The sequence below is a fragment of the Coccinella septempunctata genome, chromosome 2 (genome assembly GCF_907165205.1).
Source record: "Coccinella septempunctata chromosome 2, icCocSept1.1, whole genome shotgun sequence".
Lineage (NCBI taxonomy): Eukaryota > Metazoa > Arthropoda > Insecta > Coleoptera > Coccinellidae > Coccinella > Coccinella septempunctata.
In genome coordinates, this window is record NC_058190.1 from 7,958,557 (window position 1) to 7,979,606 (window position 21,050).

At 36.0% G+C, this 21,050-nt stretch overlaps 1 protein-coding gene across 1 annotated transcript in view; it reads right to left on the reverse strand.

The window, feature by feature from the left end:
* Positions 1-2,454: 2,454 nt before the first annotated feature.
* LOC123306434 (nuclear pore membrane glycoprotein 210) overlaps positions 2,455-21,050 on the reverse strand; it is a 31,048-nt gene continuing 12,452 nt past the window's right edge. Inside the window, exons 8-17 of the mRNA XM_044888431.1 lie at positions 20,569-20,845; positions 20,325-20,514; positions 14,735-15,070; positions 11,151-11,489; positions 10,948-11,092; positions 10,315-10,547; positions 8,374-8,538; positions 8,146-8,290; positions 6,679-6,744; positions 2,455-3,119 (exon numbers count right to left, since the gene is read on the reverse strand). Coding sequence (XP_044744366.1) covers positions 2,935-3,119; positions 6,679-6,744; positions 8,146-8,290; positions 8,374-8,538; positions 10,315-10,547; positions 10,948-11,092; positions 11,151-11,489; positions 14,735-15,070; positions 20,325-20,514; positions 20,569-20,845 — 2,081 coding nt within the window. The 3' untranslated portion in view covers positions 2,455-2,934. The remainder of the gene's footprint in view (positions 3,120-6,678; positions 6,745-8,145; positions 8,291-8,373; positions 8,539-10,314; positions 10,548-10,947; positions 11,093-11,150; positions 11,490-14,734; positions 15,071-20,324; positions 20,515-20,568; positions 20,846-21,050) is intronic.

Below are 21,050 nucleotides of genomic sequence, written 5' to 3' on the forward strand. Positions count from 1 at the left end.
TGATGAGATCATTATAATATTGTCGCTTAGATTTTTTCAACATTGAATTGTAGGATGATTTAGCATTCCTATATAAATTGCAGGTATTCGAAGTCTTCAAATTCAAATGTAACCAGTATAAATGCATGAGCTGTTTCTTAGCGAGGACAATCTCTGGCGTGAGCCAATTCTTGGATTTATCATTTCCACTTGTTACCTTTACTAACGGACAACAAAACTCAAAAATGTGCTGAACAGTGGATATTAAAGAGTCAAAACAACTATCAGCATCTACATTCTCATAAACATCATGAAAATCACAGTTTGTTATATGGAAAATGAAATTGTTCAAATTTTGTTCATTCAAATTTCTGACAAATTTTAGCATAGGTTGAGTATTAACATCTAGTTCAGTATTGAACTCTAACAAAATAGCCCGGTGGTCACTTATATGGGGTTCAAAGTTCTTTGCATTACAACAGGATAGATCTGCATTTGTAAGAATATAATCCAGTTTAGAAATGGATGTGTGACCAGTGATATCTGTAAAAACCCTAGTAGGGTCTTGCGAGGTTATTCTCAGCTGGAAACATTCAATCAAATCGATCAACAACTTACGGTTAGTGCATCCATCTCCAAAAAATTAATGTTCAAATCGCCACACAAAAAAATAATATTAACCTTTTTTAAACAATAGTTAAGAGTATATGACATTCTGTCGAGAAACACTTCACAATTTCCGGTTCCAGGGCGATATACACTTATTATACCTATACGGATATTGTTTGTTACCACAATAACTCCACTAACTTCGAAATTCATTTCATCCGAAAAAGCTGACACGCCCAATTTTCTAGTCTTCACACAATTTTTTATATAGATCATCGAACCCCCGTGCTCACGAGAGGGACGACAATAAAAGTCCGTCAAATGGTAACCGGCAACAGCCATTGTCTTAACACTGTCAGAACTGCACCAATGTTCGACGACACTTACAATATCAGCCTCAATTTCACTCAAAAGTACTTCCAAAAGATCCAATTTGTTCGATAAACATTGGACATTGATCTGCAACAATTTCAGCTTTTTTAAACTATCAAGATCTAGCCTGTTGGATGATTCGTTTTCCTGGGTACAAAAAAACGGTGAACACTTGACCTGTTAGGCCAATTCGAACCATCCAGCGCCCTTTCATATTCAGATTTAGGTATGAGTACTTTGAATGAAGAATAACTGTCAGGGTACTTAGATGTAAGTCTCTCACATCGTACTACCGTAAATCGATTCTTCAGAAAATCTTGTAGATTTTCCTGAGTTGTTTCCGGTTTTAGATTCGACACATGAAAAGCACTGAACTTTTCAATGCCCTCGACGGATGAATCGCCAGTATAACTACCAACCACCAATGCTCGATTGTTTTTCCTTGTGTATTTCTTACGGGAAACAGTAGTTCACTCTTCATTTTCTCTTGTAGATGATGTAGAACGATTTGAATATGCAACTTGGGTGTCCTCTCCAATTTTATTATTTCCGCGCAGCACACGTTCACTACGTCCTGAAATAGTTGTTGAATAGGTATTGTGGAAATTGTTTACTCCATTTCTTGTGAAAGTGGCTTCGTCAGTGAACAGAATAGATGTTGTTAGATATTGGTGATTCAAAAGCCACAGGCAGAATTCTTTTCTTCGAGGATGGTCTTCTGGTTGGAGTGCTTGAACTTTCTGGTAGAGGTGGTACAATTGCTCTTGCCTTAGTGTCTTCCAAACGCTACTGTGGCTCACTCCGACGACCCTGGTGATGGATCTAGTACTTGTCGGTTGTTCCTCAACTATGTCCAGAATCTGCTCCTCGATTTCTGCCATTTGCGATGTTACAGGCCTGCCAACATTTGCTTCCCGCTATTCCTGCAAACGTTCAGTATCCCTACATCTCTGCACCTAGTTTATGAACATCTGAGGAGTTGGGTGATTTCTTAACGGAAATCGTCTTCTGTACAACCTGCACGCCGCACTGGCACTCTGTTTGGATTCACCATAAATTGAAATCATGTCAACAAGTTCATTGTTTGAGTAAACGTGAGGCATTTTTCAACTACATACTTTGCGACACTCAGAAAATTCACAAAAATCATACGCTGACTCTGACGGTTTCCAGTATACTGACCTTTCGCCGGCACAAGCCTACGCATAAAGGTATGGTTTCGGTAGAGCGTCGGATGCATGCAGTGGCTGCAGAATGTGACTACCCATATGCAACAACATTCTGTAGCACTGTAGCATTGCATCCGAAGCACTACCGAAACCACACTTTGAGTAAGCATGCAGATACAGAGTGGGAATTTCTCAGATTTTCGAGTAACTTTGGTTTCGAAATACACAGCCCTGGTGAATATTTTATATAAAGTACTCCTACCTACAGAGAAGACGACAATAGGGGATGAATATTGAAATTGGGCGGATTGCATTAAAAAAATAATTGTTCGTTATTTTATATTAATTTAAAAAAATAATCACACATTCAAGCATTATATATCTAAGAAAAATTAATTATACATAAAATTCGCAAAATAGTATGGAGTAGTGATATTTTCATGTCAATATGATGTACACACAACATAGTCCTTCACAAACAGAAGTATTCGTCCAAACTGAAATTACTTTCTGAAATGCTTATTTGTTAGCCGCAAACATTGAAACATTCTGAGCATGGCTTGTTATCAACATATCTCATTATCATTCCAATATGAAATTTACCTCAGTACTTGAACTCATTGTAGCGCAAGTATTGATTCTGAACAACAGAATTACATCTTATTTCCTTATGTTCCTTCTATAATTGAAGAAACTGTCTTTTAATAGTTTCAGGATATACAACACAATATAACACAAACAAGATAATATATTGGTTCGTTCACATTTTGAATGGAAGATATTTTCAAACTCATTGAGATGACACTCACAGGAATCTACGGTTTCTTCTTATTTCGGGGCTGGTGTTGTAAAATGTACTAACATCTCCGTAGACGGGTTCGTTGCGGCCTGCACAAGGTGTACAAGGACAGTTAGCAGGATGAGCTAAAGTACTGTTGATGGAGTAGTTTCCAATAGCTGCACACTGGGGACTAGCACCGCGACCTGCACCTGAGACAAGGAAAGAAACTTGATGTATTCTTCCAATTAATCTTAACTTCTTCATAACAAAACTGAAGCAATAACACACATTTGCAGATTAGCCAACGCGCAGGAACACACAGGGTCTTTATTTTCATGAAATTCATTTTCATTGAGTTCTCCGGGATGACGAGATAATCTAAAATATTTTCCGGTTGTAACAGAAGTAGCTATCAACTGAGTTTCTTTGAAATGTCTTACCCAATAAATTATCTAATTTTTAGATTACCCATCGATGTCTGATGTGATTTCGATCACAACTTCACCAATGCTAAAGATATTTGAGGTTTTGGACAAAAATTTCCTCTTTGGGATCATGACAAAGATGATCATAGCTACTTGCCCTTTGTCGTTGGAAGGAAGAATATTCAGAAGCTATTATAGTTTCTTATTGTGATATTAAAAAAAAAAATGCCAAATTTAGATTAGAATTTTCATAAGAAATTTCCTTATGTCAAATGGGCACCTATTATTTTTAATTTTAATTGTACTCCTTGAAACTAATAAAAAATGTCCAATGAACCATCTGCCTAACATTGGCCATTTTCCAAATATTCAACAATACAAGTTTCTAAGGTTACGTAACGCATTCTAATCTAATTATTAATATTTTTATCAAATAATTCGATATTAGAAATATCAGGAATTCAGATCTGCGAAATTAACACTTTTCCAGTCCCATTTGAGATCACTGTTTATAAGTTCAGACAAAACGCCTGATTTCACAAATGTCTTATTTTTATTCATGGCGAGTTATGTATAGTTGGAAGCCGACGATGCTACATCGGGATTTACTCGAGCGTCGTGGAGACCTAGTGGATTTTGAAGATTAGATGGTGGAAAGAAAAAAAAGGTTCTATGATGTATTCACTTTCAGCAGTGGGGAAAGAGTCTGCAGGTTTTAAAAGATGTAAAAAAATCGTCAGATGTACATACTCGAGCGTGTCAGATTAAAATACTGTACCTATATGCCTTATGTGTCTCTGATAATAAATTCATGTTAATCTGAAAGTTTGCGTGGTGGGGCTTGCCGTACGGAAGAGTTGAAAAAGGTGAATAAAAATTTTTTTTCTGGCGTGTCAGATTTTTTTAGGTTATGTTAATTGGCCCTGAAGGAAGCTACTTTTCAAGAGACTGACCATTTGGACGTGACACAAGGTCACAGCGATCCTTAGAAAATGCAAAAAATAATCGTTATTTATACATTCTCGAGCGTGTCCGATTTTCATACAGATGGTTAATCTCGGTGTTGCAGACGTGTTGACCAATTAATCTGACATTAAACTGGGGATTTTTCTTAATCTGACACTTTGAAGATGATAACGAGACATCTTTACCTCTAATAGTTCCCATATTAATTATGAAAGTTGTAGATAATAGAATTCTATACATGTCTTGTCTGAAGCAATTTCGAATACCCTTTAGAGTTAGAGAGCGATAAGGATCTTAGTTACATATACGAAAGGTCAATGAGAGAGAGAGAGAGAGAAAAACTTTATTGACCAGTCAGTCAAACGGCTATCGACCTAGGTCTTCCAGCCAGTTACATTTGCTTATATTAAACAAAAATAGTATATTATATAAAAAAAGTTATTATAACGATTTCAAATATTCGAAAGCTGGTAGCAGAGGTAATTTAGCTTCAGTAAAGGTCAATGTAGAAACCCAGTCTAATGTATATACATTCATCGCCATATATCTCAAAAACGCGACAAAATTGCGTCGGACAAAATTTGTAGAAAATGTTATGCTCCCAAATTCTTTCATACATTAATTGTGGAATTCGAAAGTTGCAGGCAAATTGATATTAGAAATTGACTTTTCTTTTCTTCATATACCAAATTTTAAATCATACTAATTCTTTTTCAACATCTTATACAGGATACTTTTGCTTTTTCCATACGTATCATATCTTTTTCTGATGAAAATAATCCAAAATTATCATCAAACTTGGCCAACGTAGAAAAAATTTAGGAAAAATGAAGTAAGGTGAGAAATGTTTTGAAAAACACAAGAACTCAAATATCTCGGAAACTGTTTATTTTTGGTTATCAATAAATTTTGCTCAAAAGGCAGCAAACGAGTGATACTAACAGCTCCTCCAAGGTTCAAGTCTAATTTGGAAACACCCTGTATACAGGTCTAATTTTTGGTAGAGGTACTCTACACGGTCTTATATTAATCTGACACGCTCGAGTAAATCCCGAATTTTCCTCTTGGGCTCCGCAACTATTATGGATGGAAAACAATTGGACCATTCATTGGGAGATTTCCTGACCGCCCTATCAATTGAACAATGAATACTTGGGAGGAATTTTGGTTCCTCTCATTACAAAACGATCAAATTTTGAATTGATGGAAATCAATAATTGAACTAAGAACAGAGTAAATGATCATCACAAAAATTTGTTTTCAAATCACGGCACATGTTTCGCTATCACAATAGCATCTTCAGGTGGGTGAAGGTAAAAAGTTTAATTTTTCAGAGGACAGTTTCGATCGAACATCCTAGGTGATAGTGATTCTTCAGGTCTTCCCTATTGTTTTTATAACAATTATTGTCGAGCATATAAAATTCGTAAGAAAGAAAGCAATCAATGAACTCACTGGGAGGAAAACTAATTTATGTTAATAGATTCCCGGAAATCTTTTTTTTTTCTAGGTAATAACATCAGGGGTGGAAAGTGTGTCCACAGCCCATGATGAATTTCCTAGACCATCTGCTGAACAATAGTTTTCCTCTGCTATTTCGAAAATATCTCTCTTTGATAAAGAAAGCCCAGCTGCTCGTAATAAAAGGAACTCAAAAAGGAAGATGAACAACTTGCATAAAACGTATAAAAAACCATTGAAAATGTATTTATGGCTTCATTTTTTTTTACGTCTTGTCATCATTTTACCCAAATGTCTAGAAGATTAAAATTTTGAGATAGAAGATGGTCTCGAAATGATTGGGTTGGACTTTTTGGCCGTGAGGACTACAACCCTGAGTATTCAATAATACTCTACGCTAGTTAAAGCTTTAAAGTTTTATAGAGCTAGGTACTTGATACTTTTATGGTAGGGCTAGGATTTGAATGAATCGGTTAAATTCGAACTATAGGCATCTGGAAATTATTTTTTCAATGAATGAAACTCAATGAGCAGTTAAAAACTACCAATACGATGACTTGTGCAAAATTTAGTGGAGATCCTATCACAAAAAACAAACAATATGCTCCTTCCATATTCTAAGTATGCATAATGCACAGATGAGATCCAGCACATTAATAGGTAATTTTTATTGGATTGTGACCGACCTATTTAATATTTTTTACTCATCTATACTCTACTAGGAAATATGTAAACGGGAAAATTATGGAAATATACCAACTACAAACTCTTTATAAATTATTGACGCAACGCAAGTGTTCTGAATTATTATTTGTCCTTCCCTACTAACAAATATCCTGGAAATTACAAATTTGTAGTCATTCTCAGCTTGATCCTTAAAATATTGAAAAGAATACGACTACTTCAATTAACCTACCTGGTGACATAGAACGTCCTTCCACAAGATTGACATTCACAACTGGCTGCAAATATCTCGAATATGCTGAAAATAAATTATTATATGAATGTCAACATTCGTGAAACCACAAATGAATTAATTTATTCTATAGGACCTGTAAAAATAGCTACCCAATGCAACAGTAAATTTCGTTAATGGGCAAAATTCGCCTGATTATTTCTTAGCTGTAGGAATCTGAAATTTTTATGAAAAACATGTGGGGAATAATTATCCCCATAACCTACCGCTGATATGAATATCAATAGGTGTTAAGATCTGAATCCAACTAGCCCAATTTTTTCATCGTTCGGACCCCGACAGAAAGCTCGTCCCATTTGATTCTGACCGTAACACTTGTTGATATTCATATCAGCGCGGCATATATGACCTTATTATTGCATTTATGTCTGATATGGAACTGTCTTTTTCATTAGATTTCCGCTGGCATAATTTCTAGCGTGAAATCGAACGTGTTCTATCTCTCCTCTTTTACGCATGTCCACTGCGATAGGTCTAGCATACTGAATTAGGAGAGTTTAAGACATATTATGCCATTGTCTCGGTCTGCGTTCGGATCTGGAGGGAATTGAATTGGATCTCATTCCCTACTAGATGGCACTCGACTACTTAATAATACTCGGAATCTACTGCAAGTATTAAGTAGCTTGAAAACTTTAAAATAAAACAACTGCAAAGTTAAAAAAAGTTGTGTTTTCTTCTTCTTCTTCTTCGCGTTTTCCACGCGTGAGAGAGTGAGAGTTGTGTTGCTCTGACGAGGTCAAATTAGACGAAACCATGATAAGTATCTACTTTTCTTCGATGGGACGTGCTTTCTGACGAGGTCTGGACGGCTAGTTCAATTCAGTACTGTTTCGTTAAAATTGAATACACTGTCTGTTATCAACTTGTAGTATTCACAGAATGTTTTTTGATTCAAATCAATTGGCCGTGTGCTATGTTGGTTAAATTAATTGTTATAAAGTAGGATCTCGCGGTTCTGAAAGACCAAATGCGAGAAATAGTGTAGGGTTTCTGCGTACTACGCTTGCGTATCTGTTAAGTCAGGAAGTGGGCCAAGCTGCAGATATTTAGTGAGGAAGTTGCGAAAAAATACTACCCAATTCTTCATTTGATTTTCTTGAGTTTATCTATATCGTAGTTATTATAACTTGACCAACCATTGTGTATGTGTTGAATCATTTTTCTGATATTCTGATATTTTTTTATTACTCGTAATCAAATTGATTTGAACTCGATTTTAATGACTTATTATCGCTACAACTTCAGACAACACCGATCTCTGTCTTCGCCTAGTAGGTACTTGGTTGGGTTTGATATTTCTATCTCTTGGAAAAAATAGCTGGCGCCCGAGAAAAACCCGTTACACCGAAATTTTCAATAACGCTATGTCAAGATATGAAATAAAAATGTTCCTTTAAGACTTACCATAGAATGAAGTGAAAAATATGACTAGCATCGATGAAATAATGGCTAAACTATGTCTGTATTTGTGCAAAAACGACATGATTGGAGCTTGTTTCGTCAAACATGCTTCACCCATACTGAAACCTGGTTTCACCTTTACCAATACCTGTAACATTGAAAATGAGCATTTACTTGAACTTGAGAAAGGCATAAAGAAGCTTGGTTAACTGTTTTTTTTTTCCAACTCACAGGAAAAGTCTGATTAGTCTGCCTGGACACAATTATAATACTCATCGCATCTGAAACGTCAGCAAGCCTCCAATGGTAATCCAAAACTTGAATATTGTGTATAACTCTGTATCCGTCTATTTTAGCGTTACTCACATATAATATGCTGGAATCTGAGGGGAAGACCTGCAAATTTTTGAAGTAAAATCATCTTCAGGAGGTACGTGTTTTTGGATAGTTGAAAGATTGTGAGTTCGCGGAACGGACAGGTTCTTGTCCAGTGCTTATGGTTTGCAAGCTGCTTGAAAGGATTTTTACATTATTTTCTTAGCTAAGTTTAACTGCAGAGTTCGAGCATCTTTTGTCATTTAATTTGTTTACGTTTCATCGATTCACCTCAAGTATAGTTCACGAATTTTGCACAGAATTCATATCTTCTGAATTTATTATGTATTTCGTAAAAAAAAGCTCGAGCAACTCAATTGTGGAGGTTATGTTCCGTCTACGAGAGATGGAGGGTAGTAGCCCTTTTCAAATGGAAACTGTAACTTTTTTGTCAGATATGGATAGACTTTTCGTTGCTAAGGATGATTTGGTCATTAATGGACTTTTTTCATCAACACTTTTTTTGATTATCGGGATGAAGTGGTTGAACTAATTGAATTCGGTTTTTCAACTATCTTTATGTATTTCAAGGATATTGGCACCTCAGAGCTGCTATTCTCGATATCATTCGCAACCCTGCGAATACTCATAGTTGCTAATGACCATTTGGGTATACGTTAGACATATGCTATTTTTGCTCACTTTCAAGAGTTGAGTTCTTTGAATTTCGGGTATTTTCATGGTATGTTATATGTAGGTCATAATGAAACAAATGGAAGATGTGGGAGGAATTTTGCGCCCGGAAAAGATTTATGACAATAATGAAAATCATTCCATTGAATAATATTGTTATGGAAAATAACTGAAAATTAAATTTCAACATACCGTATTTCTACAATCGTGCCGAAATGGAAATGACATCAGGAATATGAAATAAACGTACAAGTCAGAATCAACAGGTATATTCGTCTACTCAACTGAAGTAAGTGGTAGATCTCGGAGGGTTTCGTCTGTAAATAGTAGATCCTGAGTCTCATTCAATTGGCCACCCCTACCAACCCATTCGCAAAGTCGTTCGATGCGCACGAGTGATTGATGTTTTTGAATTGTTATCGAAAACATGCCATTTTGGTAGGCTATTAATCAATTATGTATCTTGAATAAATACCATGATTAATCAACAAAGATTTTAATAAATTCTTTTGTCTTCCATGAATTACTACTCAAGAAAAAGAAACGTTTTCGATAACATTTCAAAAACATCAAAAGCTGGTATACTATATATCTTTGCCCTCAAAATGCAAGCTCCATCAATTTCTTTCTAGCAGCTATTTTTTACTAATTGATTTGAGTCATACTCAGATCATGTAGCTTTCTGAATTCGCTAACAAGCGGCATGAGCTTGATTCGTTCCGATTAATGAAATCCGATGAACGGCAAAAGAATCGTCATCAGATAGTTCCGCTTCCGTCCGTTGCCGATAAGTGAGAGCTGTTACATTTACTTCGTTACCAGGTAAGAAGAAATTCGCTTTCCATTCCGCCGTGCTCCATTAAAAATGGTTTACAACACAGCGAAGACAACTCGCTGGGCAAGGGTTAGAGAATATTAGGCGTCTAGAAGTACCAGATTTTTGGAAAGAAAACTCGTATCGCAATAACAGACAATCTCACAGGGCTGTCATTGTCGTTGCACTAGATAAAATTAATTCAAAACCCGCCCCCTCTGCTTCCTCTGCGGGAAAGAATACAGGTATTTCCGTTGTGACATTGTATAAAGACCAAATGTGGTCTTTATGATGGTTTCGAAGTTACAGAATGACAAATGAACAAACGGAAATTCGATTTATCAACTTACCATAAGTTCAGTGAGAATTTTAGGTAAACCAGTTACAATCAATTGGCCAATGCCATTCTCGTTCAAATTGATTTCTGGTGGCGCCCATACTCCGGGTAAAAATGGAACTTTCAATTTGTGTGAAACAATATCAGGATCGTCCAAACTCATTGCAAATATATAAACGGATGTTTCTAAAATGCTAGCTTCAGATTGATTCTTTCTCAGACTTATCACTTCACATGCATATTGTCCTGAAAAAAATTTCGGTCAAACTTGTATTGAGTTTTTTGTGAATATACAGGGTAATTTTAATTTGATGCAAAAGACTTTAGGAGAGCATATTTTCAAGTTACTGCCCTTGGAAATTGGGTGAAAAAGGGAGAACTGAATATCTGTGGAAGAATCAACACCGACAATATTTTGCATCAGAACATTTTGACACCTCAAATTTGGAAAATAAGAAAAATTATTTGAAACTGATTGAGAAAGTAGGAACTGTGGCGCCAGAAGAAATGTTTCTGTAGAAAGCCAATACCAAAAAATTTCCCTACTGTAAATTTAATTCAAGTGCGAAAAATTTGTTTTCTCTTGAATATTCACTTCAATTTTTGAGCAGTGTATATCACGTTCAAAAATCTGTTGGATTCTTACCTGAAGAAGGCAAAAATATGCTCCTCACTTTGAACAGGTCGTTTGCTTTAATGGTTTTTGATCTATTCGTGAACGCTATATGACAAGAGAATGGAAAGTCTGTGATCATTTTGTTCACTTGCTCATGACAAGGAAACCCAGCAATCTGAAAAGGAAACAATGATGTTTCAATCATTCTTTATAATCACATGTGGCTGCCTTACCAAATTGCTAAACTTAACATCAACACTCAATTCACTGTGTAAAACAACATGGGTTCGGAAAACTATATTGACATCTGAGTTCGTGATTATCGTTCCATGTTCTGTGGGTGTTAGAACGATGTCCCGCACAGGCAGAACTTGCAGATGGCTAGGTGCTGAAGGATGCAATGAATTGGTTAAAACCACCATTCCCTCTCTGTTGCCCGAAACAACTGCAATATCCTCAGCTCCATCTATGAAGCTTACCAGGGTCTTATCGCTAGATAACCAGTGACCATGGTAGCCTCGTGACACAAGAGGACTGAACAGACAAACTATATCACCTCTGGTCAAGTGGTTCTGAAATGATAATGATAATGGAACATGAGGTCACTTGTTGCAGTTTTTCTCTTATGAACTTATGCTATATCTCCCCTGCATCTTTTACTTTTCGATCCACACTCTAGAGACACTTCAAATAACAAATTCATCGGAGGCTTTTTCTTTATTCAAATATCACACTCCGTTTTCAATTAAATATCCAATTCATTTAAAAATCGAAAGAAATATTGGAATTTTCCCTGGTTAAATGTATCCTAAGAAAAGCTTATAATTTGAAATATGTGGTTGCCACCTTCAAGTCCTCCCAAAAGAATTGATGGTGATGATGATCATGAGCGTTAGTTGTTACTACACTGCCCAACGATTGATAGGTATCACTGACCTTCTATCACTTTATTCATGAATATTCCCTTCAAGATTTTCATATTGATAAGAGATACCAGTTTAGTTCATATTCTTGTTTTTCTTTTAGGAAAAAAATGAGAGTGGAGTGTTTCATAGAAAAAAATTTTCAATTGAAAATATGAGAAGTTCTAGGTTCGAATAACAGAGAAAAAAATTAAATGAGTAAATATTCTCGAGCTAGTCTCAAGCATTCTACTCTTCGACGCATACTTTCGATGGGATGATGTGACATCATTTATGAAATGTTGGGACAAATTGGTCCTAATATCCAGCAAAGCGTTAGTAAGCTGCTCCAGATTGTTATTCGGTTCTTCCAGGGAGAACAGACATCTCTGCCCGTATGTGCTCGATGCAATGCATGTCAGGAGAACGAGCTGGCCAGTCCGTCCTTTCCATAGCATGAGCTTTCAGCGCTTCATTAACCAGGCGACTACGGTGAAGAAGAGCCAAAGAGGTTGGCCAAACTAAATTATAGACTCATCCGTGAACAAACACCGATTAAAATCTTCAACTGTCCAATTGTAGTGATCCTTGGCCCGCTCCCGTCGAACTAGCCTATGCTCCCTTTCAAACTGGGATGCTGTTCCCACCTACATGCTCTTGAACCACGAACGTACAGTCGGCATCTTACAGTCTGATTAGAAATTAGTATTTCTGTTGATCCTCAATGATCTATTGAGCCGGGGTGTCGGATATGTAGGATTCCTCCTAGCACTGATGATCAAAAGGCGATCTTGAGCAGCTGTTGTAGTGTATCTACCGTATGATTTGGTCAAGTTGCACAGGAGCCGAGCGTCCTCTACGCATGACTGATGCATCAATGTTACTTACGGTTCTTCGATTATTGTCAATTTAAATCGAACTTTCGAGAAGGAAATAGGTTTAGTAACAAATACAACATGGTTTTTTATGCCACTATTTACCGCCTACAACAAGTATGAATCGATTCCACAGGTTAAGACATTGATACAGTAAAACCAATACGACAAAAACAATTTTATCCCTATTTTTTTCCTGAATGAACAAATGCTAAGGACTTAGGGAGATGATTCCTCGATGAAAATAAGCAGGGGTAGTTCCCATAAATATTTTTCGAAATCGACCTCCCTTCCAAGATACAGCCTTTGGAAGGAAATGGCGAGTTGACAGTTTTTAATTTTTTACAGGTTCTAAAAAACACTGAGTCATAAAACTATACATAATATGAAGCACTAAATAGATGTTACTCGCACAATTTTTTTAGATCTCTCATAACTAGATTTTCGAAAAATAAAATCCTCTTATGATTTCCCATTCGATTCTGGACAAAAAAGTCTCTTGTAAATTTCGATACAGTCGATACTTTTCTCGGAATAAATGAAAACTTACAAGCAGTTCTGATCACTGTTCATTCCATTTCATCGTATAAGGGTTCCATAGAATTACTACCTGCCGCTAAAATACATGATGTTATTTTCAATCCCTACTAATAAAGTTATCTAGATCTAAAAAAATTGTGTGCTTCATATTATGACTCATTGTTTTTTAGAACACGTAAAAAAAAATTAAAAACTGTCAACTCAACTGTCATCGCCTTCGAAAGGCTGTATCTTGGAAGAGAAGTCAAATTTGAAAAAAATTATAGGAACTACTCCTGATTATTTTCATCGAGGAATCATCTCCCCAAGTCCTTCGCATTTGTTTCCAGACACCCTGTATATGACAAATTTCCAGATAACTGAACAAAAGCCACGAATAGAGAGAAATTTAACGTGATCCCTATCAATTGTTGAGTAGTGTAGTTAGTCAGTATATCTACCATATCGGCAGATATTTTTTATTGGTAGATGAGCCTTTTTCGTAGATACACTTATTCAGCAAATGCTACACAGAGAATCTGAAAAACATATATATTTGGAATAGCCGATTGAAAAAAAAAACACAAACCCGTTCAAAAATCTACTTTAAAGTATGGTAGCTATAACCGTAATCATTATGTTTTGTTCCGTCCGAAAAACATCGATAAAATCCGTTAGAACCGAAAAAACATTAAAAAATGCGGAAACGACTGTCATCTTCATTCAAGATAAACTAATAAAATTTAGAACAGGTATTTTCCGAATAGATATCCCCCTGAAACTAATTTTCTCTCTTATCCCTTATAGCTAGAGAGGGATTAAACCGAGAACACTTTTTGATTTTCTACTTTTCACAGCCTTCGAAGATCATCATTAAAAATTTTACATTGAAAAATCATTGTTCGTTTTGTTACGAGTTTTTGTCGTAAAAATTATGGTATTTTCGTAAGAAATAAAATTTGTCTGATTTTGAACCAACCAAAAACCGAGATGATCTTCTCTAGTTACTTAGGATCGACCTTCTTTCACGCACACAGAAGGCAAAAGTTTCCAGAAAAAAATAATTCCAATAGATATTTTTTGGTGAGCCTTAATGAAAAGTTATAGTGAGAAATAAAAAAGGGTTGCCGATGTCACCTCTCTATAGCTAAGGGGAATCAGTAAAAAATTGAGTTCTAGGTGAACCTCTATTTGAAAAATACCTCTGCAAAATTTATTTATCTACTTCTTTCTGAAAAAATTGAATTAATCTATCCTCTATGAGGCAACGTAACTCATTAGATCATCAATTCGTATACGTGACAAACTTAAGAAATTGACTAAACAGACAGGACAAAAGGTTGCTAAGCCAGTAGCTCCCTTCACTGCTGTAATTAATATAATTGAAAGATTACCAAAAGCTGAAATATAAATTCAAACCGTTCCACAGTAGCAAATCGCCAACGAAGTATCATGCATTTTCGAATTCACTCTTTCACCATTTTTTTTATTTTAATGAAGCAGAAATAGTATATATCTTACCAAGGAAGGTTTCATACATGACTCAACATGCAATTTCACGTAGAAAGCTGTATTTTTTATTCCATCCGCCCACATTTTCAGCACAGTGTGACCAACTTTCTTGGTGGAAATATGGACTGAACTATTTGTAGATCCGGATTTCACACGAACCAAATCGCATCTACTATTACGTATTTGAACGTTTATAGGACCTGCATCAAATCTGTTTCCAATATTGTCGAAGTAGGCTGCTTGTAGTTCAAACTCCACACCAAGCGGTAAATATCTCAAATTCCTGGCAGGGGGAGCATACCAATCTGATTTCACTTCGAACATCATGTAATGCACTTCCTTTACCTTTAAAAATAAATTGAAAATGATAAGCCAAATGTAACACAAAAATATGCATTGAATTATGAACGATCAATAATACTATTTTAATCATATCCGTTAGATCAAAGACTCAACTTAGACTTGTACAAATATTTTAGATTCTTGAGATCAAAAGTAACCCTTTTTCCTTGACCATTTTTTCCGAGTCAGCCTAAATAAAAAGATATAGCCATTTTGAGTTTTCATAAGGAACTATGCCCTCGGCTATGCCACTCTTGGAATCCTGACACAGTTTTTCCAAGAATTAAATATTCTTCTATTTTATTTTCGATAATAATAACGAATCCAGCTTGCACCTACCCATATTAGTTCTAATATTCAAATCAGTATGTAATCATGTACACTGAGAGGATCTCGAGAACTATAAGAGCTATACTCCATTCACATTTATTTTAGCAGTCGGTTGGCCATGAAATAATAGGTGTACAAATAAGTTTCCGCGGTTTGTCAAAAGATGGCCCCACCAGAAGGTTATGGAGAAATTGTCAGATGTAAAACGTAATATCCCAAGTTTAGTCATCTGGCAACACCATTACCTTAAAGTACTAGTGATTCCGTATCAGCATCACGTAATTTTTTTCGTGCAAAAATGTCAAGTTTTATTCCGAATAAGCATCATTTGCGGGAACTTTTGATTTACTTCTTTAATGTGAAAAAATCTGCAGCTGAGGCGCATCGATTGCTTCTAGAAGCATATGGTGAAGCTGCTTTAAGTGACAGAAGTTGTCAGGAATGGTTTCAAAAGTTTAAGAACGGTGAGTTTGACGTTAAAGACAAAGAACGCAGTGGAAGGCCGAAAGTGTACGAAGACATGGAATTAGAAGCACTATTGGAGGAAGATTCGTCCCAAACGCAAAAAGAACTTGCACTTACTCTACAAGTGACTCAACAAGCAATTTCACATCGTTTAAAATCGTTAGGAATGATTCAAAAACAAGGAAATTGGGTTCCATATGAACTAAAGCCGAGAGACGTTGAACGCCGATTATGCATGAGTGAAATGCTGCTTGCCAGGAATAAAAAAAAGAGTTTTTTGCATCGTATAGTCACTGGTGACGAAAAATGGATTCACTACGATAATCCAAAGAAGAGAAAGTCATGGGTTAAGCCCGGCGAACCATCAACATCGACAGCTAAGCCGAATATTCATGGAAAAAAACTCATGCTGTGTATTTGGTGGGATCAGCTTGGTGTCGTGTATTATGAATTGCTGAAACCAAGCGAAACCATTACTGGAGCTCTCTACCGAACACAATTGATGAGATTGAGTCGGGCACTTAAGGAAAAACGCGCCCATTACTACTCCAGACACGACAAAATTATTCTTTTACACGATAATGCTCGTCCACATGTTGCGGCGCCGGTAAAAACATACTTGGAAACACTCAACTGGGAAGTTTTACCCCACCCGCCGTATTCACCAGACCACAGAACACACCTTGACTTACTTTATGCACCAGACTTAGCCCCTTCTGATTATCACCTGTTCCGGTCGATGGCACATGGTCTGTCTGAGCAGCGCTTCACATCATATGAAGACACCAAAAATTGGGTAGATTTGTGGATAGCGTCAAAAGATGAAGAGTTTTTTCGACGGGGTATCCGAATGTTGCCAGAAAGATGGGGAAAAGTAGTGGCAAATGATGGAAAATACTTTGAATAAAACGTAATGTACTTTTCCTTTACAATAAATTCCTAATTTTTTATAAAAAACCGCGGAAACTTATTTGTACACCAATAACTAGAACGGAGTAAGGTGGCACTCATGAAATGTCGGTAATGTCATAACGCCGTTGCCACAACTAATATCAATTTTTATTACGAAAATGCCGAAACTGATTGAAAAAAAGACAGGGTTTCGGGAAGTGCTATTTAGAATTCAGGTCCGCTCATTCAAATAGTTATACCCTGATATTCTAAAATCCACAATACGTCAGACGGTAGCGAACATATTCAATGTAAGAGAATTCATATAATGTTTCATCTGAATCTAAATGACTTATATTTCAGCTGAATATTTCCACAATCAGAATTGTGAATGAAGAGGATGACCAAGAATTTCCTTCTATTGGGAAACCCAAAAAAGTGGTGGCATTTGAGAATTTTATGTTTGAGTGAATTAATGCGAAAAGTTTACCACAGGATTTTCGATGAATGTCATCGCAGAATAAGTTCCCGAAAATTGATTCTTCTATTTTCCATTTGACTTGTCCTATACATTGTAAATGTCTCAAGATACCAATAAATACGTAATGATTATTATTATATCAATGTATTGATATGAACAGCCACAAATACGCGCCAGTTGTCCTGTTAATTGTTTATTCATGTGAAATTTTTGTTCAAAGGTGAAGTTCATCTTGAAACTTCCTTTAATTCCTTTTACTTATATTGATGCAAGATGATTTTTGTTGAAGAATTTAACATTCTTGTAATTATCTGTTAATTTCTTCGGGAGATACCCATTCTCAACCACTGCATCATATGCATTCATCTTCGGGTTAATATTTTTGAACTCTACAACTGATGTAACGTATTCAAACTTTAGCCAAAGAAGATAACGAACATTAACTCCCCCCAAGCTAGTGCATATTATGATATTATACTGATCTCTTATATTTTCCATGCAAATAACTGGATTTGGTATGCCTTCAATCAGTTTGTATAAACTTCAATTATGTTCGTCACATATTTTCGAAGAGTTACGACATTGTGATAAAATACGTAACAACAGAAAATTTTACGTAGAACGGGCAACATAGCGTTGATTTGAAACTCAAAAATATTTTGACAAGCGTCATAACCCCACATTTTCGTACTATACAGAGTGAAATGTGTCAAATTTCCATGGCCAACCGACTGCTAAAATAAAAGTGAATGGAGTATAGAAGAAAACGGATGACACATTTCCGAGCTCTTGTTCGGAGAACGCGAAAACCGTAGCCTCCTTAGATTCTTCGTTTTTGAGTTATTAGCAAAAAATGAAATTTTAACGATTTCGAAAAGTTCTCATAACTTTTTTGATTTAGAAGTTACAGATCTGAAACTTGAACCTTTATAGGCACTTGTATACGTAGAATCTACTCACAAAAGATATTTTCCAATTCAAAATTAACAAATTCAATAAAAGTTCGCCTAATGATGCGAAATAAAAAATAGTTTGAGCTCGCCAGTGGATTCTACGTGAAAAAGTGCCTGTAGAAGGTTCAAGTTTTAGATCTGTTACTTCAAAGACGAAAAAGTTAAGAGCGATAACTCAAAAACGAAGATTCGTAGGAGGCTACGGTTTTCACCATTCTTTGTTTCTCTCTTTATCAGAGAAACGAGGAATGGTGAAAACCGTAGCCTGATGAAATTATGACACATTTCCTATCCCTTTATCAGATAGGAAATGTGTTTTCTTCTAGCTCTTATCGAGATCCTCTCAGTGAACAACAAATTTTGCCCACCCTGAATATCACTGTATTATCGTTGCTTATTCCATTTCGTACAAGAGTTACCGGGTTCAAACATAGCCCACTTCACCTTTCATCAATTAACTCGAAAACGGCGCATTATACCAAAAATATGGATAATACTTTTATTTGCCATAATGGTCAAATATTAATAGTGAGCATTCAAGTGTCAAGTTCTTTGAACTAACGAGTTGTGGAAATTCGTGTTCGGAGAAGATTGATCACATCAAGGAAAAACTTTATTTCGAAAATATTTTCATATCACTCGTTTATGAGATATAACTGAAAATTCATTTTTTTATGGTTTTCCAACACCCTGTATCTTCTTAAACGAGCCGAACTTGGAGAAAATGGTACGCTACGATGTATTTATACATCATACCCGCTACTGACATGGAATAAAGGGAGCCGGCAATTCATAGCATTTCGTTGACGAATGAGTTTTGTTGCTCTGACGAGGTCAAATAAGACCGAAACCATGGTCAGCATCTACTCTTTGTCGACGAAATCAAATTTCTGGTGATACTTCGAGCGATGGTAGTTTGTTAGTTCGATTTAGATCGTAACATTCGTTGACTTAATTATCTGTGGATGTTATGCATCTGAATTAATTTGTTTATTATGTATTTACCTGCCTTACTATGAAGGCGTGATCCATTTCCTATTAAAATATATGTAGATGTCAAACACTCACCCTGTACAGGGTGGGTATTTTCATCATTTTAATTAGGGGTACAAAACTTTTTTCCAACGGTACATTTCGGTACAAAACTAGTACAAAACTTTAGCATCAAAAAAAGGTAAAAATTCAAATTTGAGGGGGCTGGAGACATGGACCTCTGGGCGATGCGCGATGTATGACGGTGTATAACTTCTGAAGTTATTCACAACTGTTATAACTCAGCAAGAAAACCTCTTGGAAGAAATCAAAGTACGCCACTAGATTGCCATGGAAAGAGTGTCTCTACAGTTTCCATTTCAACATCCTAGCACAAACAGAAACGGAGATAATGATTAATGTTGAAATCGCCAAAATTTCAATTTTGACCTACAACTCGAAAACTAAAGAAGATAGAGAAATCGAGTTGATGGCGTTTTGAGTTTCCCAGAAAAAGGTAACCGCAATGTGTGATTCATTTTCCTCTATCTCTTTGGGTTGAAAAGTTGTAGTTCAGGTATCACCAATTTTGCCAACAGTGTACATATTTCTCACAGTTGGATAAGTAGACTATTAGTAGTTTTTGTGTCAAATGCGTTCTTCAAGCGTTCTGTCTCAAAGAGATTTAGCTCTTTGCAAATACAAAATTATAAATTCCTTAACCCTAAACTCAAAACTGTGAAATAAAAATACTTTGTCTATTGTGAAATGATGAAAACGATTTGGTCACAGACTATTATTCGCCTTTCTTATTCTTCACAGTTGAAATAAGGCGAGATCAAAAAAATTCGTCAAGTAGGCTATGTGTCGTTTAGCGTACTCCCACATTATTCGAAGATTGAAAATATATGTAAAAATACAATATAATCTATAGCGTAATTATTCTCGATATGAAAACTTTTTAAGATAAATTCCTAGCTGTTTCAAGCAGAATCTGAAAAGCTTGCTGGATAGTTTCACCAAATTTTAAAGATAACCTCAAAATCTTAAGCAAACCTTTATATTCAAGCACAAAATATCAAGCATCAACATTCCATAGGCTACTTGACGACGAATTTGTAGTATTTCGATATTACTGACAATATATTGAGAATGTAAAACAAACCTCAACAATTATGTGCAGTTCCTGTTTCAATCCATACTCATCTCTAGCTGAGACGATAACAACAGATGTACCGAGTGAACCATAAGTGACAATATCACCCTTCTTAGAAAGACCGATGATACCATTAAATGCTACCATTTCCTTCTCTTTTTCCAACATTGTTTCTTTCATGGAAAATTGACCCTGTAATCTGAAGAATATTCACATGAAAATGCCGTTTAAATGTAACAAAATGAAGACGTACTTATAAGATAGACTAGGTGTGTCATCAAAATTGGTTTCCAATCTTGTGTGAGAATTGGGTGCGATAAGAATCCAAGATTTGACGAATCTGTTCGGTACTATCAATCTTAAATCGTCGAAAACTTCAATTTCCATGAAGGATGAAAACATGACAAAGCTTTTTTCGTCCAACTCCGTCGAACTTCCAGGTAGCGTAGCATTCAATATGACTCTGGTTCGCCCTGGTACGAGACCAGTTAATTTTACAGCAATGCGATCTTGTTTTTTATATAGGACGCCTGAAAAATACCAAATAAAAATCAACAAATGATACGATCTGAATCAAACTAGTCATCCACCACATCCCACTACGAGTGATGGGGGTTAGCTATATTTCAATCGTAACATTTATTGATGGTGATCAACACTCCATGCCCGGAGTGTGGAAGGTAGGGTTACGGTAGGGTCTCTTCAGTCACAGGAGGCCACACAGTCGCAATTAGC